At 52.7% G+C, this 23,917-nt stretch overlaps 12 protein-coding genes and 1 non-coding gene across 13 annotated transcripts; 7 read left to right on the top strand and 6 right to left on the bottom strand.

Moving 5' to 3' along the window:
* Window positions 1-49: 49 nt before the first annotated feature.
* V2A60_009328 (uncharacterized protein) lies at window positions 50-355 on the bottom strand (the record flags this gene model as incomplete). Its single annotated transcript, XM_083260594.1, has 1 exon — window positions 50-355. The coding sequence occupies one exon, from the start codon at window positions 353-355 to the stop codon at window positions 50-52; it is 306 nt and encodes a 101-aa protein (XP_083116720.1).
* A 1,612-nt stretch (window positions 356-1,967) lies between these two features.
* V2A60_009327 (uncharacterized protein) lies at window positions 1,968-2,975 on the top strand (the record flags this gene model as incomplete). The annotated part of the gene is made up of 1 exon (XM_083260593.1): window positions 1,968-2,975. The coding sequence occupies one exon, from the start codon at window positions 1,968-1,970 to the stop codon at window positions 2,973-2,975; it is 1,008 nt and encodes a 335-aa protein (XP_083116719.1).
* A 186-nt stretch (window positions 2,976-3,161) lies between these two features.
* On the bottom strand, window positions 3,162-3,829 carry V2A60_009326 (uncharacterized protein; the record flags this gene model as incomplete). The annotated part of the gene is made up of 2 exons (XM_083260592.1): window positions 3,162-3,369; window positions 3,435-3,829. The coding sequence occupies 2 exons, from the start codon at window positions 3,827-3,829 to the stop codon at window positions 3,162-3,164; spliced, it is 603 nt and encodes a 200-aa protein (XP_083116718.1).
* Window positions 3,830-5,920: 2,091 nt separating this feature from the next.
* Window positions 5,921-7,375, bottom strand: V2A60_009325 (beta-lactamase-like protein; the record flags this gene model as incomplete). Its single annotated transcript, XM_083260591.1, has 4 exons — window positions 5,921-6,517; window positions 6,571-6,673; window positions 6,723-6,879; window positions 7,009-7,375. The coding sequence occupies 4 exons, from the start codon at window positions 7,373-7,375 to the stop codon at window positions 5,921-5,923; spliced, it is 1,224 nt and encodes a 407-aa protein (XP_083116717.1).
* Window positions 7,376-8,172: 797 nt separating this feature from the next.
* On the bottom strand, window positions 8,173-8,317 carry V2A60_009324. The gene has a single exon. It is a non-coding gene; the product is annotated as a tRNA-Asn (tRNA).
* Window positions 8,318-9,962: 1,645 nt separating this feature from the next.
* Window positions 9,963-10,682, top strand: V2A60_009323 (A4/G1 family peptidase; the record flags this gene model as incomplete). Its single annotated transcript, XM_083260590.1, has 1 exon — window positions 9,963-10,682. One exon carries the CDS (start codon window positions 9,963-9,965, stop codon window positions 10,680-10,682), a length of 720 nt encoding a protein of 239 aa, XP_083116716.1.
* Window positions 10,683-11,317: 635 nt separating this feature from the next.
* Window positions 11,318-11,557, top strand: V2A60_009322 (uncharacterized protein; the record flags this gene model as incomplete). The annotated part of the gene is made up of 1 exon (XM_083260589.1): window positions 11,318-11,557. One exon carries the CDS (start codon window positions 11,318-11,320, stop codon window positions 11,555-11,557), a length of 240 nt encoding a protein of 79 aa, XP_083116715.1.
* Window positions 11,558-11,971: 414 nt separating this feature from the next.
* Window positions 11,972-12,760, bottom strand: V2A60_009321 (synaptobrevin-domain-containing protein; the record flags this gene model as incomplete). The annotated part of the gene is made up of 2 exons (XM_083260588.1): window positions 11,972-12,638; window positions 12,723-12,760. The coding sequence occupies 2 exons, from the start codon at window positions 12,758-12,760 to the stop codon at window positions 11,972-11,974; spliced, it is 705 nt and encodes a 234-aa protein (XP_083116714.1).
* Window positions 12,761-13,407: 647 nt separating this feature from the next.
* On the top strand, window positions 13,408-15,770 carry V2A60_009320 (ATP-dependent RNA helicase SUV3; the record flags this gene model as incomplete). Its single annotated transcript, XM_083260587.1, has 2 exons — window positions 13,408-13,599; window positions 13,674-15,770. 2 exons carry the CDS (start codon window positions 13,408-13,410, stop codon window positions 15,768-15,770), a joined length of 2,289 nt encoding a protein of 762 aa, XP_083116713.1.
* Window positions 15,771-16,190: 420 nt separating this feature from the next.
* On the bottom strand, window positions 16,191-16,685 carry V2A60_009319 (uncharacterized protein; the record flags this gene model as incomplete). Its single annotated transcript, XM_083260586.1, has 1 exon — window positions 16,191-16,685. The coding sequence occupies one exon, from the start codon at window positions 16,683-16,685 to the stop codon at window positions 16,191-16,193; it is 495 nt and encodes a 164-aa protein (XP_083116712.1).
* Window positions 16,686-18,986: 2,301 nt separating this feature from the next.
* On the top strand, window positions 18,987-19,901 carry V2A60_009318 (alpha/beta hydrolase; the record flags this gene model as incomplete). Its single annotated transcript, XM_083260585.1, has 1 exon — window positions 18,987-19,901. The coding sequence occupies one exon, from the start codon at window positions 18,987-18,989 to the stop codon at window positions 19,899-19,901; it is 915 nt and encodes a 304-aa protein (XP_083116711.1).
* Window positions 19,902-20,952: 1,051 nt separating this feature from the next.
* On the top strand, window positions 20,953-21,963 carry V2A60_009317 (protein-tyrosine phosphatase-like protein; the record flags this gene model as incomplete). The annotated part of the gene is made up of 1 exon (XM_083260584.1): window positions 20,953-21,963. One exon carries the CDS (start codon window positions 20,953-20,955, stop codon window positions 21,961-21,963), a length of 1,011 nt encoding a protein of 336 aa, XP_083116710.1.
* Window positions 21,964-22,360: 397 nt separating this feature from the next.
* Window positions 22,361-23,710, top strand: V2A60_009316 (uncharacterized protein; the record flags this gene model as incomplete). The annotated part of the gene is made up of 1 exon (XM_083260583.1): window positions 22,361-23,710. The coding sequence occupies one exon, from the start codon at window positions 22,361-22,363 to the stop codon at window positions 23,708-23,710; it is 1,350 nt and encodes a 449-aa protein (XP_083116709.1).
* Between the last annotated feature and the right edge of the window lie 207 nt (window positions 23,711-23,917).

Raw genomic sequence — 23,917 nt, 5'->3', positions numbered from 1 at the left:
CGACGTTTGTTTCTCCACAGAACACAAGTCATTGCCCTCGTCCGCGCCTTCAATCATCGAGTGGAACTTCATGAGCGGCGAGGCATTCATCTTCCGTCTCAAACTCGCTGCCAAATGCGCCTGGGAAGATCCTACAGTATTCGGCGATCCCACAAACGTCCTCGCTTACCGCATTCACACACTCGTCAGGATTATTTCCAGGTTCTTTCCAGGGCAAAAGATTCTTGTCCAAAATGGGGGGCCGGCACTGCCCGGTGAGAGAAGATATAGCGGAAACGTCCTTGTTGACAGCTATCGGGTTGGAGCCGTAGGTAGCAGCGTTGGCCAGATAGACCTCCGAGTTGTCTTGATCCATGAGTTACCAGCCTCCTAAGAGGAAGTAGCCTCCGCTTTTGCTGGCTGGTACGACACATACTCATAGTGGGATGATATGCCCCCTCAGGCCCTGATTCAGGAAATACTTTGCTTGATAACATGCATAATTTCAGCCCCTTCTCACTTTTTAGTGAGTGATCGAACTAGGTATATTTTTGATAGAAGGTTTACATAACTCTCACAAATTATCACGACATCTTAGCTTATTACTTCAGCAGTGGAAAAGGAGCAAGCAGGTGACGAGATCTACAAGTGTAAGAGACGGAAAGGTACTAGATAGGACCTTGTTCATGTGCCTAGCAAGGAAGTCGTTTCCAGTACAGGCGTGCGCCACAGTACTTCCTCAATCCGCCAAAATCACTACTAGAAACGTGTACCCAGAGATTTAGCGTTACGTGATTGGATAGGACCCCTGCAAAATACCTATTTGCTCCTTATCTACTGCCAAAGGGATAATATACCGCGCTAGCTACGGAGTAGAGCTGCATGAATTCCTATCCCCTTAATTTTGCGAAGGGTCTAAAGAAGCCACGTGGAATGCTGCAGCTAGTACAGATACTCGTGCTACGTCCCCACTTTTTGAAGTCATTTCATGCTGCTGATCCTATTGAACTGCCTTGCTGTTATAATGCCACCCTCAACTCTAGACTCGAATTTATAGCGTAAAGTCGGAGACGGACGTGTCGGATTGACCCACTGCCAGTGGATCTGACCTCAGACCTTGGTACCTGATTGGTCAATCATGGCTGTCCGAGATCAAGGAGTGTCGGTCCGGTTTGTCTGGCCGACTTTAATAAGTTATGCCCTGATCTTGAGTACTGGTGACTCGGGACTCAGGATACTTCGAGGAAGAATCCACAGGGCTGGCCACGGTGGGCCACGGCGGGCCACAGCACAAAGTACCAGTCTATCCCCTGTCAGTACAGCCAGTACAGCCGCCAGCACCCTAAGTCACCAGTTTTATGAGGAGTACTGAGGACTCAGAACAAGGCAGAGAAAGTACTCTTTTTGTCTATGCGAGATGCCCCTGTCAGAAAATGTACTTCGTTAACCAGGGCCAGATTGTGGCTGACCGTGGGTTGAGCAGGGTAGTCGAAGTTATGTAATTGTATTAAGAATTGTGAAAAAACCACCTGAGTCACGAGTCACCAGTACTCAAAAAAAAACTGAAGATCACGATGTTAGACAGAATTAACTGTGTTGGCTAGGAGAAGCTCTGTAGGGTATAGCAAGGAGGCTATATAGACTAAAAGAACATGCTCTGAAGCGGATCTATCAACTGTGTTGCGGGCTACAAATTTATGCTTTGTTTATATTAAAGGACTAAACCTATGCATATAAATTAGCTAGATGAGAGCAACTATGCGCATGAATCACAGTCAGGCATTCAAGATAGAACAGAACATACATCAGTGACTTGAGCTGGCTACTACCACGCTTCTTGCTATAAAAAGGTAGCATCTTGCTCTTGTCTCCTTACATATCATTGAGCTTAGTCGACCTCACAATACAAAGCTTCTTATCCAGCCTCTAAGCTCAGTTCTACAGCAGCTATGAGATTGATCACTCTATTTTCTTTGCTGAAGGCCACCATGGCCGTGCAAAACATCCATCTCGGCTGGGAAGCCACAAACGTCCCAGACAGCGGCCTTGAAGATATCACATTTCCAATGGCCATGCCGAATGCGCCACGCGAAGAGGGCTATTATTTCGAGCAAGCTGTTGCATTCGAAAATGTCCCCGAAGGGATGGACCCAACTTTAGTCATCTATACTGGTTTACAGCCTAGACCAGATAAGAACGGGAAAAGTATCGTTCATGCCGCTTTCTCCAGCTTCTTTCCCGGCACTACTACTTCTGACAGCAACTGCTACGACACTGCTGATGGCGGACCCGGTGTTTCCTGCGCAATTGATGTGCAATCAAGTTACGAAGACACATATCATTTACATATTAAAGTTGCCAATCAAACATCCTACATTGGTACACTTATCAACCATAGTTCTGGTAAACGTTGGCCTATGGGGTCCTTTGATCTACCAACTGGTGTTAGCGGCATGAAGGGGGGGGACTGGTTAGGGTTCATGGAGTACTACTTCACTACGATAGGCGACTGTTCGAAATACCCCGACACAGCAGCGATTTTCGGCAATCCATTTACTTCAACGACCGGGGTAAACATGAGCTTGACTTATCCGTACAAGGACAACGCGTGCGATGACACAATGCCCTGGCATGTTACTGAAATCGACCAATCCACATTGGAAATCACTATTGGCAAGAATACTACAAGCGACGAAGCCACAAGCAAACAGCCTACATCTACCACGGCTACCGAAGCGGGCACAACTGTCTCTGCCTCTCACTCCTCAAAGAACGAACCGACACCAAGCGAAAAGCCCACATCTACCACAGCTACCGATGCGGGCACAACTATCTCTGTCTCTCACTCCTCGAAGAACGAACCGACACCGACCCCGGGCTGGAATGGACCGGCACCAAACCTGGACTGGGATGGACCGGCACCGAACCCGGACTGGGATGGACCGGCACCGAACCCGGACTGGGATGGACCGGCACCGAACCCGGACTGGGATTAACTATATGCGAGTTACCCTTAGCCTAGGATAGTTTAAAATATAACTATAGTATATATAAAGGACCTATAGAGTATACTCACCACCTTTATGTTTCTTGCCCGACTTCGGCCAAGGTTGAGGTTTGTTCGACCAAGTCCGAGCTACGTGCTCAAGACACTATTGTAAATAGATTTCCCCGCCCGCCGCTTAGACAATCCGCCATTTAGCATCCATGCAAGCAGTGACGAAGCTCCAATCGAAATTCGGCTTCCCGCTTTCATCGAAGACGCACTGCGCAACCTGTGTAAGGCACTCAGCTTTAGTCAAACGAAAATCGGCATCTGAATTCGCGCAAAGCTGATTCTCCCTCTCTTTAAGAGTTGTTGGCTCGGGCGGTGCATCGGTCTTTAGAACCCTGAGAGGGAAGTTGCCGTCCCATCCGACCGGTTTGCCATTTTTTTCCATAAATCAATAGCATACCCTTCCAGCGACTTCTCGTTGTACTGGGCCAACTTCGCACTGTCTCCAGCAAGCTGCGGCTGGCCAGGGCTTGCGGACAGGTCATCGTATTTATGATTGTAGTCTAGGTTGGTCGTGAAGTTGAAGGCGGGCAATTCGAAATCAATTGGCTCAACGTTGAAGAGCTTGTCCACATTGCCGCTCTTCATCCCAGCTTCCCTCAAGCCAGCATATGTAACTTCCACCCAAGCTTCAATTTGGTCGTAACGGACGCCGCCCAGGGCCGAAAACTCTTCTTCTATTCTATAACGGATTTCGAATCCCAAGTCGTTTAGGCTAATCATGTTTGGCGTCGAGTGAATTCTATAGACCCAGGCGCTCTTCTTTTCATTTTGCAAGGCGAAGCTCATGCCCATAGCAAGGTCTCTCGTCGTAGAGGTATAAAGTGTACGGTTTTTTCCCAAATGATGATGATGGAGACCAAATGTCGCATTTTTTATCAGTATCGTCCCGAGTTCGAGGGATTAAACCTTCACGCTCTTTGATGGACTCGGGAGAGCTTCCGCTGCCTCTGTATACAACGGTAGGAAGTGGCTGCTGCCGTCTGGACAGTTGGCCGTTCAGGCCGGAATAACCGTCATCTGGTCTCGCTGAGCGAAGTGGGATAGTCTCGCCGGGCGCAGCAGGCAAGGTAGCACCTTGAACTGAAACTGCGGCAAATGCAAGAGCCACCGCGGTGCAATGCCATGGATATCTCATGTTGATTGAGTTGAAAATAATACACGAGGTGCTTGTGGTAGTATGAGAGCTGCTTTGATGAAGGATTGATGGATGACACAACGATATTGTTCCTTGAGCTAGAAACCGGAAGCAACACGCTCTTATAGTCCATAGCTCAAAGTTCAATCACACGAGTGGGAATTCTCGAGTCATTTCAGACTGCAGTTATATTGATAAAGTCATTGTTACCAGCACTTCCAAGATAAGCAAATGCGATATATACACATGAGTAACTCAGCAAATGTGGTCTATCTCGTACGCAGTAAAGAATATCAGGCTAGGGTATAATACTTACGCGCCAAATTATTCAGTACGGGGAAGCATGTAAGGGTCGAGCTTGAGATATAAGCGTTGGTGGGGCTTTTTTATACTCGAAGCCGCGTGGCAGTATCAGATCACGAGGACCAAAGTGCTTTTGCTTCTTCATTGGTGGGAGGGAAGGCTATACATCCATAGAGGTGGACAACGCATGGAATCCTATAATGTCAACGTAATCCAGTAATCTCGGAAAACGGCGAAGTGCCTCATGTCAAGGACACACATCTCCACGTACATATCTCTGCTTCATGATTCTCAGTCAAAAATCTCGGGGAGACTTAGTAGAACCCCGAGGCCAAGCTGCTGACTCGGTCCATTCACTCTAAAGCCAAATGGCAGACCTGGCGTGCTGACATGTGGTCTACCAAGGGACAGCTCACCAAACCTTGTCACAGCTGAATATATGAATACAAGCCCCGTCGACACGCTCAGACAATCACCAATTTCTTATTGATAATTGACTGACTCGAAATACGGAGCTTAGCTAGTGGGTCTGCATTATGGCATGTAAGATGCGGCAAGGTAGGAGGCGACGCGGCAGGCGGGTGACAAGATAGATCGCCGACACCTAGAACAGGGTCTGCTCTAGACAGAGAAAACAGGAACACAGAGTACAAAACCTCTTATTGAAATGTATATTATAGACCTTATGTAGAGAAATTGATTATATTTATTTCGAGTGTTGAAACATGTTGTGTGTCAGGACATACACTGACTGACTTTGCTGACACGTCTGCTCGCGCACCCGACGGTCTGTTTTATGCCCACTTGCCGCGGCTAGCGGCTAACTCAACTCGAAGAAATTGATACAAATGCGAATATATCATTCGAGATAGTTTCGCTGGAATACGAGGAAAGACAGGCTCTAGAATGCCCTAAAAAGTGCGTCTGCAGTAAATAATAGTTAGAATGCGCATTTTCAGGCCAAACCGGGAGCAGTAAATACCTAAACAGCTGCTAATCCATAATTCCTACTGGGTGATGTACAAGTCCACTTGAAAATCCGAAGGAACAGCTACATATTTATGAAACCTGATCGCCGTGTTCACAGCTTTCCCCAAGAAGCCCTCACATATGGCCATGAGGAGTCTACGCACGCTACGTCGGTCACTGCAAGACACCTAGGCGTCCTATCTAATCTCTGATCGATAACCACTTAAGCGCTAGATTAGTAGTCAGGTCGGTAACGACTAGCGAACACCGGGTGTTGTATATTTACTTTTGCTTTTTTTTATTTTTGCTTCCTTTGGAGTTCATTATATTTGCCCCGTTTTTGAGATGTAACAATGCAGGCGCTTCCCAGGTACAGAGGACACGTAGGAGCGCAACAGAGCATGAGGGGAAAACAAGATGAGCGTCAATGTTAGATTAAAATGTGAACTTCTTAATAGCCCCGGGCGAAATGTGCCCTAGGAGGTTGATTCTGCCCAGGCCTCATCCTTCCAGACGATTTTGTTCCCGTTCCGCAACAGTCCCGGAGTCAGAGGTGGCCGACCGGCCTTTCCATCTCGCGGAAGCTCATTGAGAAAACCCCATCGTGTCTTTTCCTTGTATCCGCAATCTTTCCAATCATTGATGTCGGCGTCGACATTGTTGTTATACAGCGGTAGGGTGTCGATGAGGGCACCGTCGTGGGCCAAGCAGACAAAGACATTTTCCTGGGCGTCCAGGATCTTGACCTTGTCCAAGCTCTCCTGCGCGACATCGCCAAACTTGTAAACGCTAGGCTGCAGTCGCGTAACGTCGTAGAAAGGGTTGGACCGCGCCTCGGACGACGCCGTGCTGGCGTTGTCGCCGATGCCATTCATGCGGTGGAGCGCCGTAAATAGGGAGCACGGGCAGGCTGAAGGATAGTAGGGGTCCAGGTGACCAGAAGGAATGGTCTCGGGCATGGGAATATATTGTGTCGGGCGGAGCATGCCGGGATAATGCGAGCAGTCGCCACCCATGAATATGAATGTGTCTGCGGTCGTTCGAGCCAATCCACATATGTGCCCAACCGCGTGCTCGTAGATGTTAGCAATGGGAATATCGGTTCCACATACAAATGCAAACTTACACCAGGTACATCTAACAAGTAAAAGGATCCGTCGCCAAAGTAGTCGTGGGCGGGGAACCCTGCCACTTCCATCGGAAAGTCTACCTCATGGATGCGATGGCCTCTATTGCACGTATTAGCCCATGGCATGGCAAAGGTGGATTTCTGCATACTTGAGCGAGCTAGTTGGCAGTACTCCGTCTGGATTCTCGGGCCAGCCTGGTACAAAGGCGTCTATAAATCCGGGCCCAACCACAATGTCCGTTTTCGGCGGATACTTGGCTCCGTCGCCGATATGATCAAAGTGCCAATGGCTCCAAATCATGGCCTCTATTTCGAGTAAGCGCTTTGTCTGACAATCGTCTTGAAGATGGCGAAGAAGGTGCAAGGAAGAAAAATAAAATGAAGGAAGAACTAGAGAACTGTAAAGGACATCCGTTGCTTCTTGGCAATACTTACTCAGATCAGACAGATTGAAACCTTGGTCCGTGAGGATCTCGTCGACGCTGCGGCGCACCTCGACACCGGGCAGCCAGGCCGCAATCGATCGATGAACGGCGGGCGTGATATCCCAAAAGTCCTTTCGGGTGCCGCAATCGAACAAGACGTATTCTGTACCAGAATCTGTTCTGTGCTCTATGAGAAAACACATTGTTGAAAGATTCAAGTAGTCATGGCCGGTAATCGCTGGCTGGAGGAATACATTGCTGCTGCCGACAATACTGGTCTCGGCGTCGATGGCCCGCACGATGACAGTGCTGGCGGATGCTGGTAGCGCTACCGGCGGTGCTGCCTTTGGCAAAATTTCTGACTCGGCAGCAACCATGGTATTTGAAAATTGTTCTTTTCGATGTGTTTGTGTATGATCTGAGGGGTAGATGCAGAGAGCGCACCCGGGATTTCCGCTGGCAACGCGCTCTCAAATATAAATTCAGGCTGCCTGGTGCGGTGGACCATGTGACGACCGCTGAGGTGTATCTTAATATCATGCATCTGCTACTTCTGCAGCAGAGAAAGCGGGGGAGTTTGTACGAGGCCTAGGCTATGATGCAGGGAAATTTGTCCGCGAGCTGCACCGGCGGAATTACCTGCAGGACATTATGTATGAATGATGATTCCAATATTGGTCTGTTGTGCAGAGCAGCCAAGACATGCATGAAAATAAGAGTCGGGCTATACCAGGACTTCTTCAGCGCGGCGCTCGAATCTGGCTAGCCAATGCCATGATCTTAGTAAAACAAGTTGGTGCAAGTCGTGGGGATCACGACATGAAAGCGAAGGCATTGCCAGAGCCAGCTTTGATGACTGCAGCTGGTCCAGCTGCGCCTCTTGTTGCTAGCTTGCGATCGGTACCCTGTAGGTCATCAAGCATGATGAAGGAGAGCCAATAGTGGCATAATATGATATCTCATAAAGGGCCCCTGGCACATACCTCAGCCTGTTTTGTTACGAAGCGGAAGCCATAACAGCCTCTGTGTAGAATACAGACAGTATGAGCAAAGCAAAAAGAGAAAAAGAATAAAAACGATGTAAATAGCATAAAGTAGGAAGCGCCTTTTTTGCGCCCACTTCCCAGCCCATACAACCAAATTCCGGGGTGCAAAAAAAAACAAAAAAGGAAAGCACCCAGTACGAGGGTCGAACTCGTAGCCTTTGGATGAGATATGTGTTACCATAAACTGTAGAAGTGGTTAGCTTGAGATGAAAGACTGTGATTGAAGTGGGGTTACTAACAGTCCAACGCTCTGACCAATTGAGCTAACCGGGTCAATTGATGACTGTTCCGAGACAATTTTAGCTTATACGTGTAGACTGACCCGCGGCGCATTGGTTGCCGCAGCATTACACGACAATGCCGCCCAGTTTGCCACTCAAAATTTGGAAACAGTACATTCGATGAAGCTCTTTTTTTTCTTCTTCTTCTACTACTTCTTTCTATTGTAGTCCCAATGGATGGCCTTTACGATGCTCACCATTTGCGTTTTTAGCTGCGCCCGCCACTTACATGGGGCATCTGTCCTGTCCCAGGACAGGCCCTGAGACGTACTACCGCACTACTGGAATTTTTTCCAAGATTATGTCCATGTATTTTTCATTGGAAATGTGAAAAATGGCGGTTACGACGCCTGAAACTCTAAACCGCAACTCACATGCGAATATCAGTAGAGAGTCCTTACCCGCGTCGCTTGATTGAACTCTTACCAGATTCGGAAACCGCAAGGCTGGTGTGGTGGAAGACGCCGGTGGATTAGTTGCAGGCGGTCATGGGACAATGTACGTGAGGACATGGAGAGACCGTGTACTCGCTTGTATACTTACGGAACTTGTCGAATAAAAAACAGTACATTTTGCACATGTACTTGACCAGTTGATCTCGTACTACAGATGCCGCAGCTCCCCCCAAACGATGACGATCAGGTTTTCCTGCTGGAGGAAGTTTATTAGTGTCGCCGACGTGGTGGTGGTATACTTGCTAGCGTTAGGCGTTGATAAGTACATGGGCAGCCATGATAGGACTGATTAGTGAAGCTGCAAAAGCCTTGGCAAATGTGGCTCGTGAGGACCTACTTCTTTTAGGAAAGTATGCTACCTTGAGCTGTCATCTGAAAACTCATCACTACCGTTGATTTGCCAGAAACGCTTCACTTGGACCGAGCTTGCGGACCATTCCTTTCGATTCCGCAGAGGTGCAGCGCTAGACAAGCGTCACAGCTGCGGTCCGGCGTGGGAGAAACCGTGCGAGGACACCAAACTCGTGGGATACCCAAACCGAGGCCAACCTGGAATGGGCAGGTAGCCTATTAGCTCGCTATCATGTAGCGGCTAGCGGGCCCATGTACGACGCCCGGTGCCGGAGCTGGCCTGCTTTCAGACCCAGATCAAGGCTGACGATGGTGAGATTACGCACGACAGCCCTACATTTAGACACTGCAATGTTTTGAGCTGAACGTCGACTTGCCGACACATCCGTTGAGATGCCATTTTAGCTAGATAAACGACCCCTGATTCGCGTCCGGATGAGGCTATTAGGTAAATACCGCCCCCGGACTTTCGTCCTATGCTGTGATCACAAGTGTGAAATCTGGGGTGACGGTGCTACGCTAGTCTAGAAGCCCATGTGTAAGCAGCGTTCGTCTTAGGCTATTATGTAAATGGAAAGCTTCACCAACACTGTGTACATGTGATGGATGAAGTGATGAACGAATATACTATACTATTAGTGCGGTACGTAGTTGGGTTGTAGAAGGGTCATGAAAGCAGCATGATCTTGTATAAATAACGAGGCGACACCCCGTCATTCATTGGGGTGTGCTTACAATCACAATCATTTCTTCACATCATTTAGAAACGCCATTCTTCAAAGTCTGTGAATGATGAAGCTTTCACTTGCCGCTCTCGTTTCAAGCTTGGCCATGGCCAGCGCTGGCACAGTCGTCCCCGCGCTGGACAGGCCCGCCATGGTCAATGACGAGATTGCCAACTTCACCAGCTCCCTGCCCCGCGGCAGCCTCAGGAGCAGGCAGTCCGGCAACGTCTCGCCGTGGGCCGGGTCCGTCCAGGAGGGCAGCGGCTGGACCTTTGTCACGGGCACGTCGGTGGTGCCGTCCGTGTACAACCAGGGCAACGCCGGCGCGGCGACGTGGGTGGGCATCGACGGCGAGAGCTGCGGCCGGGCCATCATCCAGACGGGCTTCACCAACTGGGGCAACGGCGCCGTCGAGACGTGGTACGAGTGGTGGCCCAACCCCAGCTACACGTACCGCGGCGTGAGCGCCAAGGCGGGCGACACGATCCGCATGAGCGTCTGGGCCTACGGCACCCGCAGCGGCAAGGTGCTCCTCGAGAACCTCTCCACCGGCCAGTCCGACTACCGGACCTTTGACAACATGAACGCCGAGCTGTGCCTGACCGACGCCGAGTGGATCGTCGAGCAGTTCACCGACACCAGCAGCGGCAACCACGTCTACCTGGCCAACTTTGGCACCATTGACATCACCAACACGCAGGCCAAGGGCAACCGTGGCACCGTCGGCGCCGACGGCGGAAACATTGTCGAGATTTACGACGGAAACCAGCAGATGACCAGCTGTGGAACCAACAACTACGGCGTCGAGTGTCGCTACATTGGCTGAGTTGGCGCGGAGGAGAATCAAAGGCATATTTAGGTTTGCAAGTACATGGAATATAGCTCACTACTTATTGAAAATGTCGTTTTTGGAAAACCCCAATACAATATCTATATATCTATATATATGAATTTAACAAATACTTATTTTTTCTCTCTTCAGAATTCATGCCAACCGAGGACTTCGTCTTACACACATAGGCGACTCTATTCAGTGCAATAATACACAGAACAGCTACCGCCAGGGATGACTGCTGACACAAGAAGCTGGATACGCTTCAATCCTACGTGCTGTACATTCCTCACTAACCTAAAATAGCCATCGAAATACTCATCGCCAACGACACAAGTAGTACGCTCACTACAACTTGTCCAGCTGACTAAGGTGTTGTGGTTGTATTAGCCTGTATCGGCGCAGCGCAGATGCTAAAAAAAAGCGGGCAGCTAGCCGGGCCTCGGTCGATGCCACTGCATTCACATCACTCACTTACAACTTGACCATCACACGACATCTCAGCTTTTCATCACGCCAACCCCTCTGCTTTCTAGCCCTTGCAGCTTTGGAGCTCCCCTTCCTTTTGACTTGCTATTTCCGTGCATAACATTGATACATTTCGAACCGCACAACTCATCACACAAGCCATGGCGCCAATCGATCCAGCGCCACCGAGCAACCCCGTCACGGCGCAGATGCAGCAGGCATGGAACCGGCACTTCCCCTACAGCGCCTCTACCACACATCCCGCATTCTTCACGGACCGGTTGCGCCGGTCCGCGGTATCGGCCGCGCCGCAGCAGCTAAACAGCCCAGTCACGCACGGTTACATCTACCAGGACGGCACAAGACAGGCCAGTAATGCGGGGAACTTGCCCAAGTTATGAGTTGAGGATGGACGGCGGATTTGATTGACTGAAGAGCCTGGGGAGCACCACTCGTTCTTTTTTTCGGGACACGAATTGATTTACCAAGAGTGCGACTTGAGGTTGTGGCGAGCAACGTTTTCTATATAATCCTGGCAGCTGGACCCGGTTCTACAACATCGCATGAAAGGTGTACGACAGACACCTGTGCATTGTTGTCTGGCGGGGACAAGGAAACGGAACTTGGATCATGAATGGTTTTAGGCAAAGAGAAGGAAGTGAGTGCTAGTTATGATGACAAAGGAAAGAAACGCCAATCCCGGGAACACTGGCCGCCCTGACACTGTTTCATTGGTCTGGCCTCTGTGCAATATACATACGATGATAGACTCCCATCGAACAGTTCCGCAAAGCCTGCACCTACAAAACTGGTCCTTAATTCTTGGCTGAAATGATGATGACGAGTATGATGATGAAAATGACCAGACCGAGCAAGGCCATGAGCTTGACATTTTTCCACCACATCTGGCGCTTGAGCCCCCGACTGCGCACGCGGAAATCGCGCGCGCTGCCGCCCAGCCGGTCCGTCTTGTCCACCAGCAGATCCAGGCGCTCGCCCCGCTCCAGGAGGCTCTCAATGTTCTTGGTCATGATGCCGCGGACGTCGTCAATCTCGCGGCGGGCGTTGCCGATGGCGTCGCTCTGGCCGCCGCTCGTGGCGCCGTAGTCGACCATGAGGGTCTTGAGGGTGCCGTTGAAGGCGCCGGCGCCGTAGTTGGGCATGTCGGAGAAGTCGCTCGTCTCGGGGAAGTCGGCGAAGAAGCGGCGGCGCACCTCGACGAGGTAGCCAAAGGGCACGCGGCGGCCCAGCGCGGCGTCGGCGACGACGAGGAAGGTCAGGCCGCCGGCGGCCGGGTGGTCGGGGTGCTCCGAGGGCGCCTCGGCAATGTAGTGGATTTGGTTGCTGCCGTGCGTGTAGGTGAGCTTCTGCGGCTTGGCGTGCTCAATCTTGGGAAGGATCAGGGACGCGAGCGACGACGTCTGCGACGAGGCCGAGGTTGTGCATTCCGACAGGATCGTCGTCTTGTGCGCGACGCAAGAGCTGCAGGAATGGAACGGAGTTGTGTGTTAGTATTCCGTAAGCTTGTCGATGGAATCTGTGGAAAGGAAAGGCCAGTGTCCATACTAGAGCAGCGGCGTCGCTGGTGTCGAAGAGGAGGCCATGGCTGGCAGAGGTATCGGTAGTGTGCAGTATCGTGATTGCTCCTCGAGCGACTGATATAGCGTAGATGTTTCTGTCAAGCCCGTGGAACGACCGAAAGTCAGTGGCAGAGGGAAATAATGTTCGACAAAGTGGTATGGCAGACAGGATATTGAGCGAGTGTTGCGACACCAGTCAGTGACGCAGCGCCGGCTCTCTAACAAGGCTGCTAGGAACACGTGCCGTAAGGCAGCAGAAAAGTTCTGTAGCTTCGCTGTATTCAGCGTTGACCACGGCGCATGGAGACACCTGTATGGCCTGGTTTTGGAGCGGGAGGCTCACTGTAAGATGAAAGAGTTGTATCTCTAAAAGTACTCCGCAGGCCTCCCGTCCACTGGCTCCAGTGAATGGTGGTAGCAAACTACTAGCAATGGAGTCCCTGAACACTAGCCACACAAAAAGTGGACCGGGTGGCGTTGATCCGGCCACAACAGGGGCTGCGACTGGGCCATCGCCAGTGTTTGCACGTACATTTTCGAGTCCAAATTTTCTGATATCTTCTTCAATAAGGGGGACGCCACCACCAAAACCCCCCTCAACTCATCAGATTATGAGAATCGGCTCATTTGATCCAAGGGAGATGAATCAAATACCTTAGGACGCCTCGGCTATGATACGTGTTGCCTGCAGACGGGCCTGTAGTGTCCGGACCCCAGTCTCATCCTGCAACAAACTGTTCTCGACCAGCGCGCCACAACAAAAGGATGGGAGACCTCACCGCGTTGTCATTGAACGACTGTCGGCTAAGAAGTTGGAACAAAAATTACACCAAAAACCAAAGCTCGAGCCAAGAGCCAACTCGGTATGCCTGACCCAGACTCGGGCCTCCCTCTCATCTCATGTCCATCCATCCACTGACAAAAATGCGCTGAAAAGATTGGTCAGGGCCATGACCCACGCTCAAGACTTGTACTAGATAATGACAAAAAGTACAGGGGCAAACATGGCATATTCCGGTCTACCGTGCTTCATCGCTTGCAGTTTGTCCTGCAGCAGCAGCTCGACTCTGCACAGTTCGCGCAAGGCGGCATCAGCGAGGATGAGCTGCGCCGGCAAGGTTCCGAGTTCATGAACTCCATTGATGAGGCCTTCTTGCTCGCCGAGAAGAACATCACTCGTCGCGACAAGAATCCGCTCTTCTGGAACCTGCGCGATGCCTTTATCCAAAAGGATGTCAAGGGTCTTCAAAAAGAGATACAGTACTGCTTTCAGTCCTTTGTCACCCAGCAGCGATTCTCGAAAGGCATCGAGGAGAGCCAGACCAACATACTCAATCTCCGCTACCCGCACGAGTGGTTCCCGGCCACGCGCACAATGCAGCGCAAAATTCACGTACATGTTGGACCGACCAATTCTGGAAAGACCTACAACGCACTCAAGGCGCTGGAAGCTTCCACGTGCGGCGTCTACGCGGGACCACTGAGACTGCTGGCCGCTGAGGTCTACCACCGCCTCCGCGCCAAGAATTTGCCTTGCGCTCTCATCACCGGCGAGGAGGTCCGCATCCCAGAGGATACGGACCAATACTTTTCGAGCTGCACCGTTGAGATGGTGCCGCTTAACAAAAAGTTCGACGTGGCCGTCATTGACGAAATCCAAATGATCGGGAACCCGGATCGAGGTAGTGCGTGGACAACGGCGTTTCTCGGCGTGCAGGCCAAGGAGGTCCACGTCTGCGGCGAGGAGAGAACCGTGTCCCTGATTGAGAATCTCTGCGCGACCATCGGTGACGAATGCATCGTGCACCGTTACGAGCGGCTTAGCCCCCTCCAGCCCATGTCCACAGCCTTGGAAGGCAAATACCACCGACTTCAAAAAGGCGACGCCATTGTCGCATTTAGCCGCGTCTCTCTCCACGCCCTGAAACGACAGGTTGAGCAGGAGACCGGTCGCCGGTGTGCCATCATATACGGCACGCTGCCCCCGGAGGTGCGAGTGCAGCAGGCGGCGCTGTTCAACGACCCCGACAATGACTACGATTTTGTCGTGGCCAGCGACGCCATCGGCATGGGTCTCAACCTCGAAATCAAGCGCGTCATCTTCGAGTCGGTACACAAATTTGACGGTTTTCAACATCGGATGCTGAGCGTTCCCGAATTTAAGCAGATTGGTGGCCGCGCCGGTCGATACCGCTCCGCGCAGCAGGCGCAGCAGGACGATAAGGAAGCGGCCACGAGCACGGAGCAAAAGGTCGGCTACGTCATGGCCATGGACCGGCAGGACGTGCGGTCCCTCACCAGGGCCTTCCAGCAACACGTCGATGACATTAAACACGCCTACATTCAGCCGCCGCCGAGCATCGTCGAGCGCTTCGCGTCCTACTTCCCGCCCGACACGCCGCTTTCTTTCATTTTGATGCGCATCAAGGCGGCAGCGGCGGTCAGCCCGCACTTTCGCCTCAACATCAGCAGCTCAGTGCTCGAGATTGCCGACATCATTCAGGACCTGCCGCTTTCCATCTACGATCGGCAGAGCATCTGCCACATGCCCATCTCGCTGTCCAGCGAGGGCTCCATCGCCGCGCTCAAGGCCATGGCGCGCGTCATCGCCCACAACGAGTCGGGCGACCTACTCTCCATCCGTGAGATTCCGCTCGAGATACTTGACCTGCAGCTCACAGAGCGCTCGGGCAAGGAGGCGACCGACTACCTGTACAAGCTCGAGTCGCTTCACATGGCGCTCAACGGCTACATCTGGCTCTCGTACCGCTTCACGGGCCTGTTTCGCAGCATCGACCTGGCGTTCCACGCACGCGCTCTGGTCGAGGAGAAGCTGATTGACTCGCTCGAGAAGCTCAACTTTACAGACGAGCAGCTACTGTCGCTCCGGCAGAAGAAGAGGCGGCAGGCCAAGGCGGCCAGGTGGCGGGAAAAGGTGGCGGCCGAAGCGGACATTGACTCGGGTAATGAGAGCGCCGCCTTGGGGATTTCGTCGCCCGAGGAAGTAAAGCAGCGAAGCGAGGTGACTGCATAATTGTACAACACTACTATCACTGTATTATAGAGGACTGAGAAAATCGGCGTACGTTTGTAGGAGGTGCTCAGCGTCTCCGATGTATACGGGCAGCATGTACAACATGACATGTAAGAACAACCATTTAGATAAAAGCTATTCAATTTTTGTATACGACCAAAACAAAGGAAAGGAAAATATCATTCTGATTAATTGATTATTGAATAAAGCACGCTTGCGGTATAGTTGGTCGCTCTTGGTAAGTCTATTGCATGCGCTTTTCTCGCGTTGGCTGTGGGATTTCCTGTGGTATCTTTGTTTGTCACTTCCAAAGCCGTGTCATATCATTTAACCCCCCCCCCCCCCCCCCCCACTGTGATTTCGTTATTCTCTTTCCATGTCTTTCTCTCTCTCTAGTTTGCTCTCCCTCCCTTCCCCCTTCTAGCCCCTCTCCCGCCAGGCCTCAAAGGCGGCGTCGAGGACAGGGGCGAGCAGGTCGTAGTTGTCCCAGGAGTCGTGGACGTGGTAGAGGGAAGGCAGGCCGGCGGCGAGGGTGCGCTCGTAGTCGTCGAGGTAGACGACGCTGCCGGCGACGACATCATGATCATCTTGGCCGCCATGGCCGGCGGCGGCGTCGGCGTCGGCGTCGGCGCTAACGTAGTACTCGCGGGCAAACTGCTGGGCCTCCTCGGCGAGGTCGTCGTCGGCGAGGCTCCCGCCGCACTGGGCGGCCAGGTAGCGGCCGGGGGTGGTCTGGGCGGCGCGCGCCCGCACCGCCGCGAGCGCGTCGGCGTGGGCCGTCTCGTGCGCGGCCGACGTCAGGTCCCGGAGGACGGCCCAGGCGAGGAACATGCCAATGTGGGTGCCGGCGGCGGCGGGGTCGAGGTCGGCGGGGAGGTCGTCGCCCTGATGCCACTCGGCGCGGTCGATACTCATTGTGTGTGTGTGTGTGTGTGTGTGTGTGGTCTTCTTCTGAGAAATAGATTATGTGTATTGCAGTGTTCTTCGTATCGCTTGTATCATGAACGCATCGGCTTGCGTGCGAGGAGGGGTAAATGGACAAGCTGATGTGAGGAGTTTGGAGATGTCGGTGAGTGAGGGGTCATGCAGCCAGGCCAGGTACCAGGGGATCATCCTACATAGGTAGGCAAGTAAGAACGCACCAACATACGGTAAACGCAGCAACTAGTTTTAAAAATATAATGGGCAGTTAGCAATTGCCACTTCTTGCCTGAGCCTGGTCTGTCTACCCCACTAACCAACTACCTACGTAGCCAAGTGGCCAGGTATTGTCTGTTGATAAATCATCACCTGCAAGCTTGAGGGAGCTGAGGCGAGCTGGAAGGGTATTTTTTTTTCATTCTTCTTCTTCTTTTCTTCTTTTTGTATATTTTGCAGGCTTCTAATATCGCCCCGTCGAGGCTTGCCAGTGACTGCGTATTTTGCACGCCCATCGTGATACTAGTAGATCAGCCAATCTTGGCGAGAGTGTGGACAGCCTTATTACTGGGCCGCGGAAACGACGCCACCGATACCAGCAGGCATCAGTGCTAACGCGTTTTATTAACGCTCTGAAAAAAAAAGAGAGAGGGGGGCCGGAATTATGTGTTCGACATGGATTCCACATTTGCTTTTGCATTGTTGCACTGCTTGTGGTACTCGAAGTCAGCTGTCATTGTGGGACTGAATGCGCAGCGGCAAGCACTTATACCGATCGCTCACGGATCTGCATCTCCTTTCTTCTTCTACAATTAGCCGGCAACAACAGGCATATCGCGGCAAAAGTTGGGACCCCTCTCTGACTTGCTTGGTGGCTTTTTGCGTGCTTTCGCTCGGGCTAACGACCTGCTTGACATCGATTCTTTTAGCTTTTTATAACATGATAATATTGTACGGCAAGACTTCATTTCTTGATCATATACAAAGGTATTAGTTATATTCCAAAAGAAAAAGTGTTTTGCACACTTTTGTCTTGCTTGCTTTCCCTTCCTTATTTTTCTGTACTGCTTGTCTTTTCTCCTTGCAGCTTAGCCGCCCAGAACCAATTGAATCAACGTCAAAATGTGATTCGACGAACGATGTAGAGTTGAGACGTTGTGGTGTTGGCCCATTGTTTTTTTTGCTCTTCCTCAAAAACATTGTCTCACGGGGTGGGCCAAGAAAGCTAAATTCATTTACTATGCGGGACATTTATTTCACATCGAGTAGGAAATTCGCCGCGCCTTCACCTGCTGCAGAAGATTTCAGCTCGCAAATGCCGCCGCGTTCCGAGCATCCCACTCATACAGACGTGTGGCACCCGATACCGACTACGTCGTGGTGCATTCGTATATTGGCTTGTAAGCAGCGGATTTCTGAAGAACAGTGATAACTATCTACATCACTGACTGTCTACAGCATCGCTGCTTGTAATCCATTCTCCTTGCCACACACCCAGTGTGGGTTTGCGGTGCTCCACAGATGCAGCCGTTTCGCTGCATGGACCGAGTTGCGAAATCGCAAATTCACGCTTGAGGTGGGCTTGCCCGGCACGTCGACAAGCATGAATAACCTGGTGCAGACAGTTTCGGAAGCAGAGAGTGCCCAAAAGGGAAGCAAGGAGGCTTGGATCGGACCATGACCAGCCGACCCAGCGTTTATGCTTGGACGCAGGGTCGAGGCAGGTCCCGAAAATCGGGCAGCCCGCCGATAGCCATCGGCCGCCCCACTCCGAAAACTGTGGGACACCCGTGCTGTTGGGCCACTGCTTCTGTGCGAAAGGTGGCACCGCACCGGTTGGCGAGGGTGTTGGCTATCTAATTCAACAGATGCCGACAGCTACCCTCTGTACCTCAAAGACCTGTACGGCTGCAAGATTGCACTCATGGTAATGGGGACTGGTACTTCTGGACCCAGATTTCTGGATATAATCTTTTAAGTCCGTTTAAGGGCGGAAATTGTGATACGTACCAGGCAGGTAGCTAGTACTGGCGCTGTCACATTTAGTCGAATCCTTGCCCAACCCCATTCTTTTGGCTTAATTGCCGCGTTGTGAGCTGCGCAGCTTTGGAAGGGCTCCACGAGGGCGAGCAATGATGTCACATGGTATGTTGAATAACTATAGAAGTCTATATAAACCTCTTGTCCCGTCCATCACCAGCCCTTCAATCAGACTCTTCTTCCGTACTATCACAACTCTTCAACGCTTTACTTCTCTCCATCTACGCACGCATACAGTTGCACAAAGAAGCTTCCAAGATGTCTACACCCGAAAATGTCTCCTTCAAGTCACAGGGTCTAAAGATTGCTGCACACTTGTACCGCCCCGTGCCCGGCTCCCCTGACCGCAAGGGCGCTGCCGTGGTCATTGCCCACCCGTGGACGTCCATCAAGGAGCAGTCCCCCGCCAACTACGCCCGCGTCCTGAGCCAGGCCGGCTTCTACTGCCTCTGTCCGGACGCCGGCTACCAGGGCGAGTCCGAGGGCGAGCCGCGCGGGCTCGAGGACCCCTACCAGCGCGTCGAGGACATCAAGAACGCCGTGACGTTCCTCGTGGGCCACGCCGACGTCAGCTCGGACCGGATCGGCGCGCTGGGCATCTGCGCCGCGGGCGGGTACGTGCCCTTTGCCGCGCAGACGGACACGCGCATCCGGGCCGTCGGCACCTCGGCCGCCGTGTGCGTAGGCACCATGGCCCGCCGCGGCTTCGACCAGGACTCGTCCAGCCTCGAGGCGCTGCGGTCGCAGCTCGGCGCGGCGGCCGCCTCGCGCAACAGCGACGTCGGCGCCGGGGCCCCGGTGCCGCTGGTGGACATGCTGCCGCCGAGCCTCGAGGCGGCGCCCAGGGACCTGCCGGAATCGTTCCGCGACCTGACGTCGTACTACAAGACGGACCGCGGCCGGAACCTCGCCGCGAACCAGACGCACCCGCGCGGCTGGGACCTCATGGCCAACTTTGACGCCCTGCGGCACAACGACATGATCAGCCCGCGGCCACTGCTGATGATTACGGGCACAAAGGCGGCGACCAGGTGGTACAGCGAGGACGGCGTTGCCAACGCCAAGGAGCCCAAAGAGCTGTACGTCATCGAGGACAAGACGCACGCGGACCTGTACGATCGTATTGATGAGGCCGGTAAAAAGCTGGTTGAGTTCTACGGCCAGTACCTGTGAATATGGCAGTTAGCAACGGTTAAATGTGAAAACGAATTTAATATGAACGCCAAGGCAAATGTCTTTTGCTACGTGACGATTTTATGTGCCTTGTCCTGTAGTTAGCCAGTGGCACAATGGCCAAGTGAATTAATCATGTAACTATGGCGGGAAGATAATTCGCAGCGTTTTGTTTCACCAGCGCCAAGGTAGGCCCTGATCTAATGGAGCGTTTTTTTTTTTGGGCGTCTGCAGGCCGCTGGCAGCGGTGGATGTGCACCAAAATTAGAGTGGTTTCACTATAAGGCTGTGCTACCAGTAAGTTCTTGAACGAGCTGTTCTTATTAGTGAAATGTGAAATGTGAAAAGTATTCAAATCAATAAAAGACTCGAGAAATAGCTCGAGTCAGATATCGATGCATAGTATGTGTCTTGCAGGACATAATAGTAAAAACAATTGCTTCTATCAATTCATAGAGATCCAGGGATCTACCTAGGTACCTAGCTAGCTAGGTATCTACCTACCTAGTATTGCACAACAACCTGTCTAGGTGGCTCCGGAACCGCTGTGCACGAAAGCTGAGCTGTCCCTGTCCATCATGACAGAACTTGCCTCTTTCACTTCATCCGACGAGGTGCAGGCGCCTGCTGAATCCTCTTGTCAATTTACTCTCCCGACTGCCTTTGTGCTGCTTTACTCCTGTAACAATGCTGTGGGGACGAGTCCAATGGCACTGTGGGGTCTTGTTGCCTGGCGCGGGGCAGAAGTTACAGCCGGCAAAGCTGGCGCTCAACTAAAGCTTCATCACAACTCTGCTCGCCAGTCTTGTCGAAGCTCAACCTCTGCACCAACATTGTTTAACTCTGTGTTTATAAATGGTGCACTCTGCTGTCGCATGTAATTGACTCCTGCCCGTTTCCCTTTTTTTTTTTCCTTTATGCCTTTCAAGCCAGACAGCTTCACATCCAGGGCACTTGACAGGCACACACTGTAAATCCGTCGCCTCCCATACACTACACGTTACAGCGCGGTCTGCCAACATCTTCTTGGCCCTCGAAGCAATCTTTCGCCATGCATCCGTCTGCCATGGCAGATCCTGGAGCCGATCACATCATGCAATATGCAGACTTTGTCGCGCCCCAGTCGTCGAACCGGGGCGCGACTCCAACGGCGCCTTTCTCGCGCCACCTGCCTAGTTCGACCCCAGAAATGCCTGCGCTCTCGACGTCCGACGACAGGGGCGACCCGGAAGCCCTCACCCTGAAACCTTGCGATGCGTACATCGATGCGATACAGCTCACCAAGCAGCAGCTCGATATCGTGACGTGCGGCAAGGCGCAGAACCCCATTCACTATACCGGAAATTGGGAGTACAAATATCGCCAAAACACTCACCGTATCCTCGACTACATGTACATCGGCCCCACGAGCGCCATCAGCCATCTCAACCTCAAGAGTGACCAATTCACCCTGATCCTTCTCCTGCGCCACACCAGGAGTCAGACGCTGACCCTGCAGAGCGTCGACCGGGCTTGCCAGGCTTGCCCCGGTCTCGAGTCGCACGTTGAGTACTCCACCGACCTCTGGGATCTCACCAGAAAATTTCGTGAAATCATACAGACTCTCAACACGCACATGTTAGCCGTCCATGCCCGCGCGGGGACCGATGCAGCGACCGCCGGTGGCCACGCGGTGCCCACTGGCAAGATTCTGGTCACCTGCGACACGGGCAACGATTGGTCCGCTGCCGTCGTCGCGGCGTACATCATGGCCGTGTTCGGGGTTTCCAGGCCCCAGGCTGTTCAGTTTGTCTCCGCACAGCGCTTCTCCTGCACATTCGACGACGACGTCAAGGCCAGACTGGATACGTGGGAGGGCCTGTTGGAGGCCGCCGGCGACGTCGCCGAACACCGAGCCGCGACGCAGCACATGCAACAGCCAGAAAATTCCAAGCATGGCAAACGTGCCATCGATGACAGCACGAGTGCCGACGTGGAAATGGAGGACGATGGTGTCTGCATTGGCGATGAGGCTCGGTTCGAGGACAGGAAGGCCTTTGCACCCTTCAAGGATATCCAGTAGGGTGGTGGGCGCTTATGACTGTAACTAGACTTCTTCTTTTTCCTTTTGCATGGCATGGCGTTTGGCTCATTCTCTTTTGTTTCTGCGACTGGGGACTTGTGACCGTCGAGCTTCTCTTTCACGACATTGCAGTATGATCACGTACCCCATAGCTTGTATAATACCAAACATGACATTTTCGAATCCGCCCCAGTGCCAAATAGGTCCGAGGTGTACGGTCGATGGCACCTGTGAGGAAACATGGGCCACGGCAGCTTCGTTTGCTGCCAGCTGGCGCCACTCAATCTACCCTACCAATGGTTTTTGGCAATCAACTGCTAAATTTTGGAAATTGCTCCAAGCCCTGTGTCTTCTCTTTCAACTCTCAGGGATCCTCCAATTCTGCATCGGCGTCACTATGGAGCAATGCGTGATTGATTGGACGGTCTTTCTCGCCGACGACGTTCGGTTCCTCCCCGATCCGCCGCCAGCTGGGGTAGAGCTCGTCGATGCGCCGTCGGCTGGCATTGGCAATGAACGGGGCCGGGACGAGATATCGTCGTGCTCCCGTCATCCTGACACACCAGCAGATTGCTACCGGCGGCACGCTTCTCTCATTGGAACGGTCCTTGGCATTGAGGAGGAGGTGGCAGCTTTGGGGCACTTCGGGGTGGGGTTTCCAGAAGGTCTTTATCCAGAGACGGTTCCGGGCTCGTTTACTGCTACAACATTCGAGTGCGGGAAGCCGGCATCCATCACGCATGACGATATCCTGGACATGGATGGGAGTCAAGAAGGCCGCGGCGACTGTGTTTCGGAGAGTGCTCGTGCTGGGACATCATGGGAAGACGATTGGCAGGGCGAGCCACTGCTGCTTATATCAGGCGCTGTAGACCCCTGTCAAAGACAGTCTTATGGGTCAGAGCTCGATATGTCTGCCACTGACGAGGCTGTCGTGCATGAGCTGGCAGCAGCCAGCCAGTATGAAGTGCTTGGTGAATCCCTATCGGTCTCAGACGAGGCGAAACCGCAATCATCAACCCCTGCGCATTGTCCTACTTCCGACGATTTAGGTCAATGCGTCATTTATCAGGAAGATCTCAACTATGAGAATACCGGAAACCCTACAAGCAATGGTCTTACAGAGGACGATGACTGCGTTCCAGAGCTAGCGGCGAACACGAAACGAAGACCGAAAAAGAAGCGACGCAAGCATAACAAGCAGAGCTTCAGCCAAAGTTCCGAATTGATCGAGCCGGGACAGTCAGATAGTGATTCTGACTACGCCCCAGACTCCCCCAAGAAGATGTGGGCGCGGCGGGCTTACACCAGGCGGCCTGCAGCCGCCGCGAAGCTGCCTCGCAAGCGCAAAGAACCACAGGTTTGGCGTACCAAAAGCCGCCTCGCAGTCGAAGATCCGCGCTCCAATACAAAGAACTACCCGCGACCGGCGCGCGATACGACCGTCCTGGCCGACTACGCCCCCGTGGCCAACAAGGCACAGTTTGCCGCTAGCGCAACGCGGGCTCGCTTTGCTCTCGAGGCGACCACCCTCCGCCGGCAGCCGGGCGTGCCGTACGGCGACCCGGAAGATGCGCAGCACGCGTTTTGCAAGCTACAGGAGAGATTCTACGAGGCGAAGCAGCGGACGGTGGGTGTGGGCACCGGCCACCGAAACAAGCAGCAGGTGCTGTTCGCCGACAAGGCGGGTGATGCCGTTTTTGCGAGGCACGCAGTAGCTGCGGAGGTGCTCATCAAAGTTGGATAGAAGATTCCTGAGGGCGTGGTTTTTCCTGTAAGTCTTGCATTTTATCACGGGTCGTCATCTGCTTCCTTACAGCACTGGAATAGCTAATGGTCTGGGGGGGGGGGGGGGGGCGTGATTGCACATCTGGAATGGTGGTGGCCGACTTGGAGATGCAGTGGGCTCAGGTCCGGCGTGAGGTTTGGGCAGTTCGTTAGCGGTCATAAGTTT

This window comes from Cordyceps javanica, chromosome 6 (assembly GCF_051103115.1).
Source record: "Cordyceps javanica chromosome 6, complete sequence".
In the NCBI taxonomy this organism is placed as follows: domain Eukaryota; kingdom Fungi; phylum Ascomycota; class Sordariomycetes; order Hypocreales; family Cordycipitaceae; genus Cordyceps; species Cordyceps javanica.
This window is presented reverse-complemented; position numbering and strand designations above follow the sequence as displayed.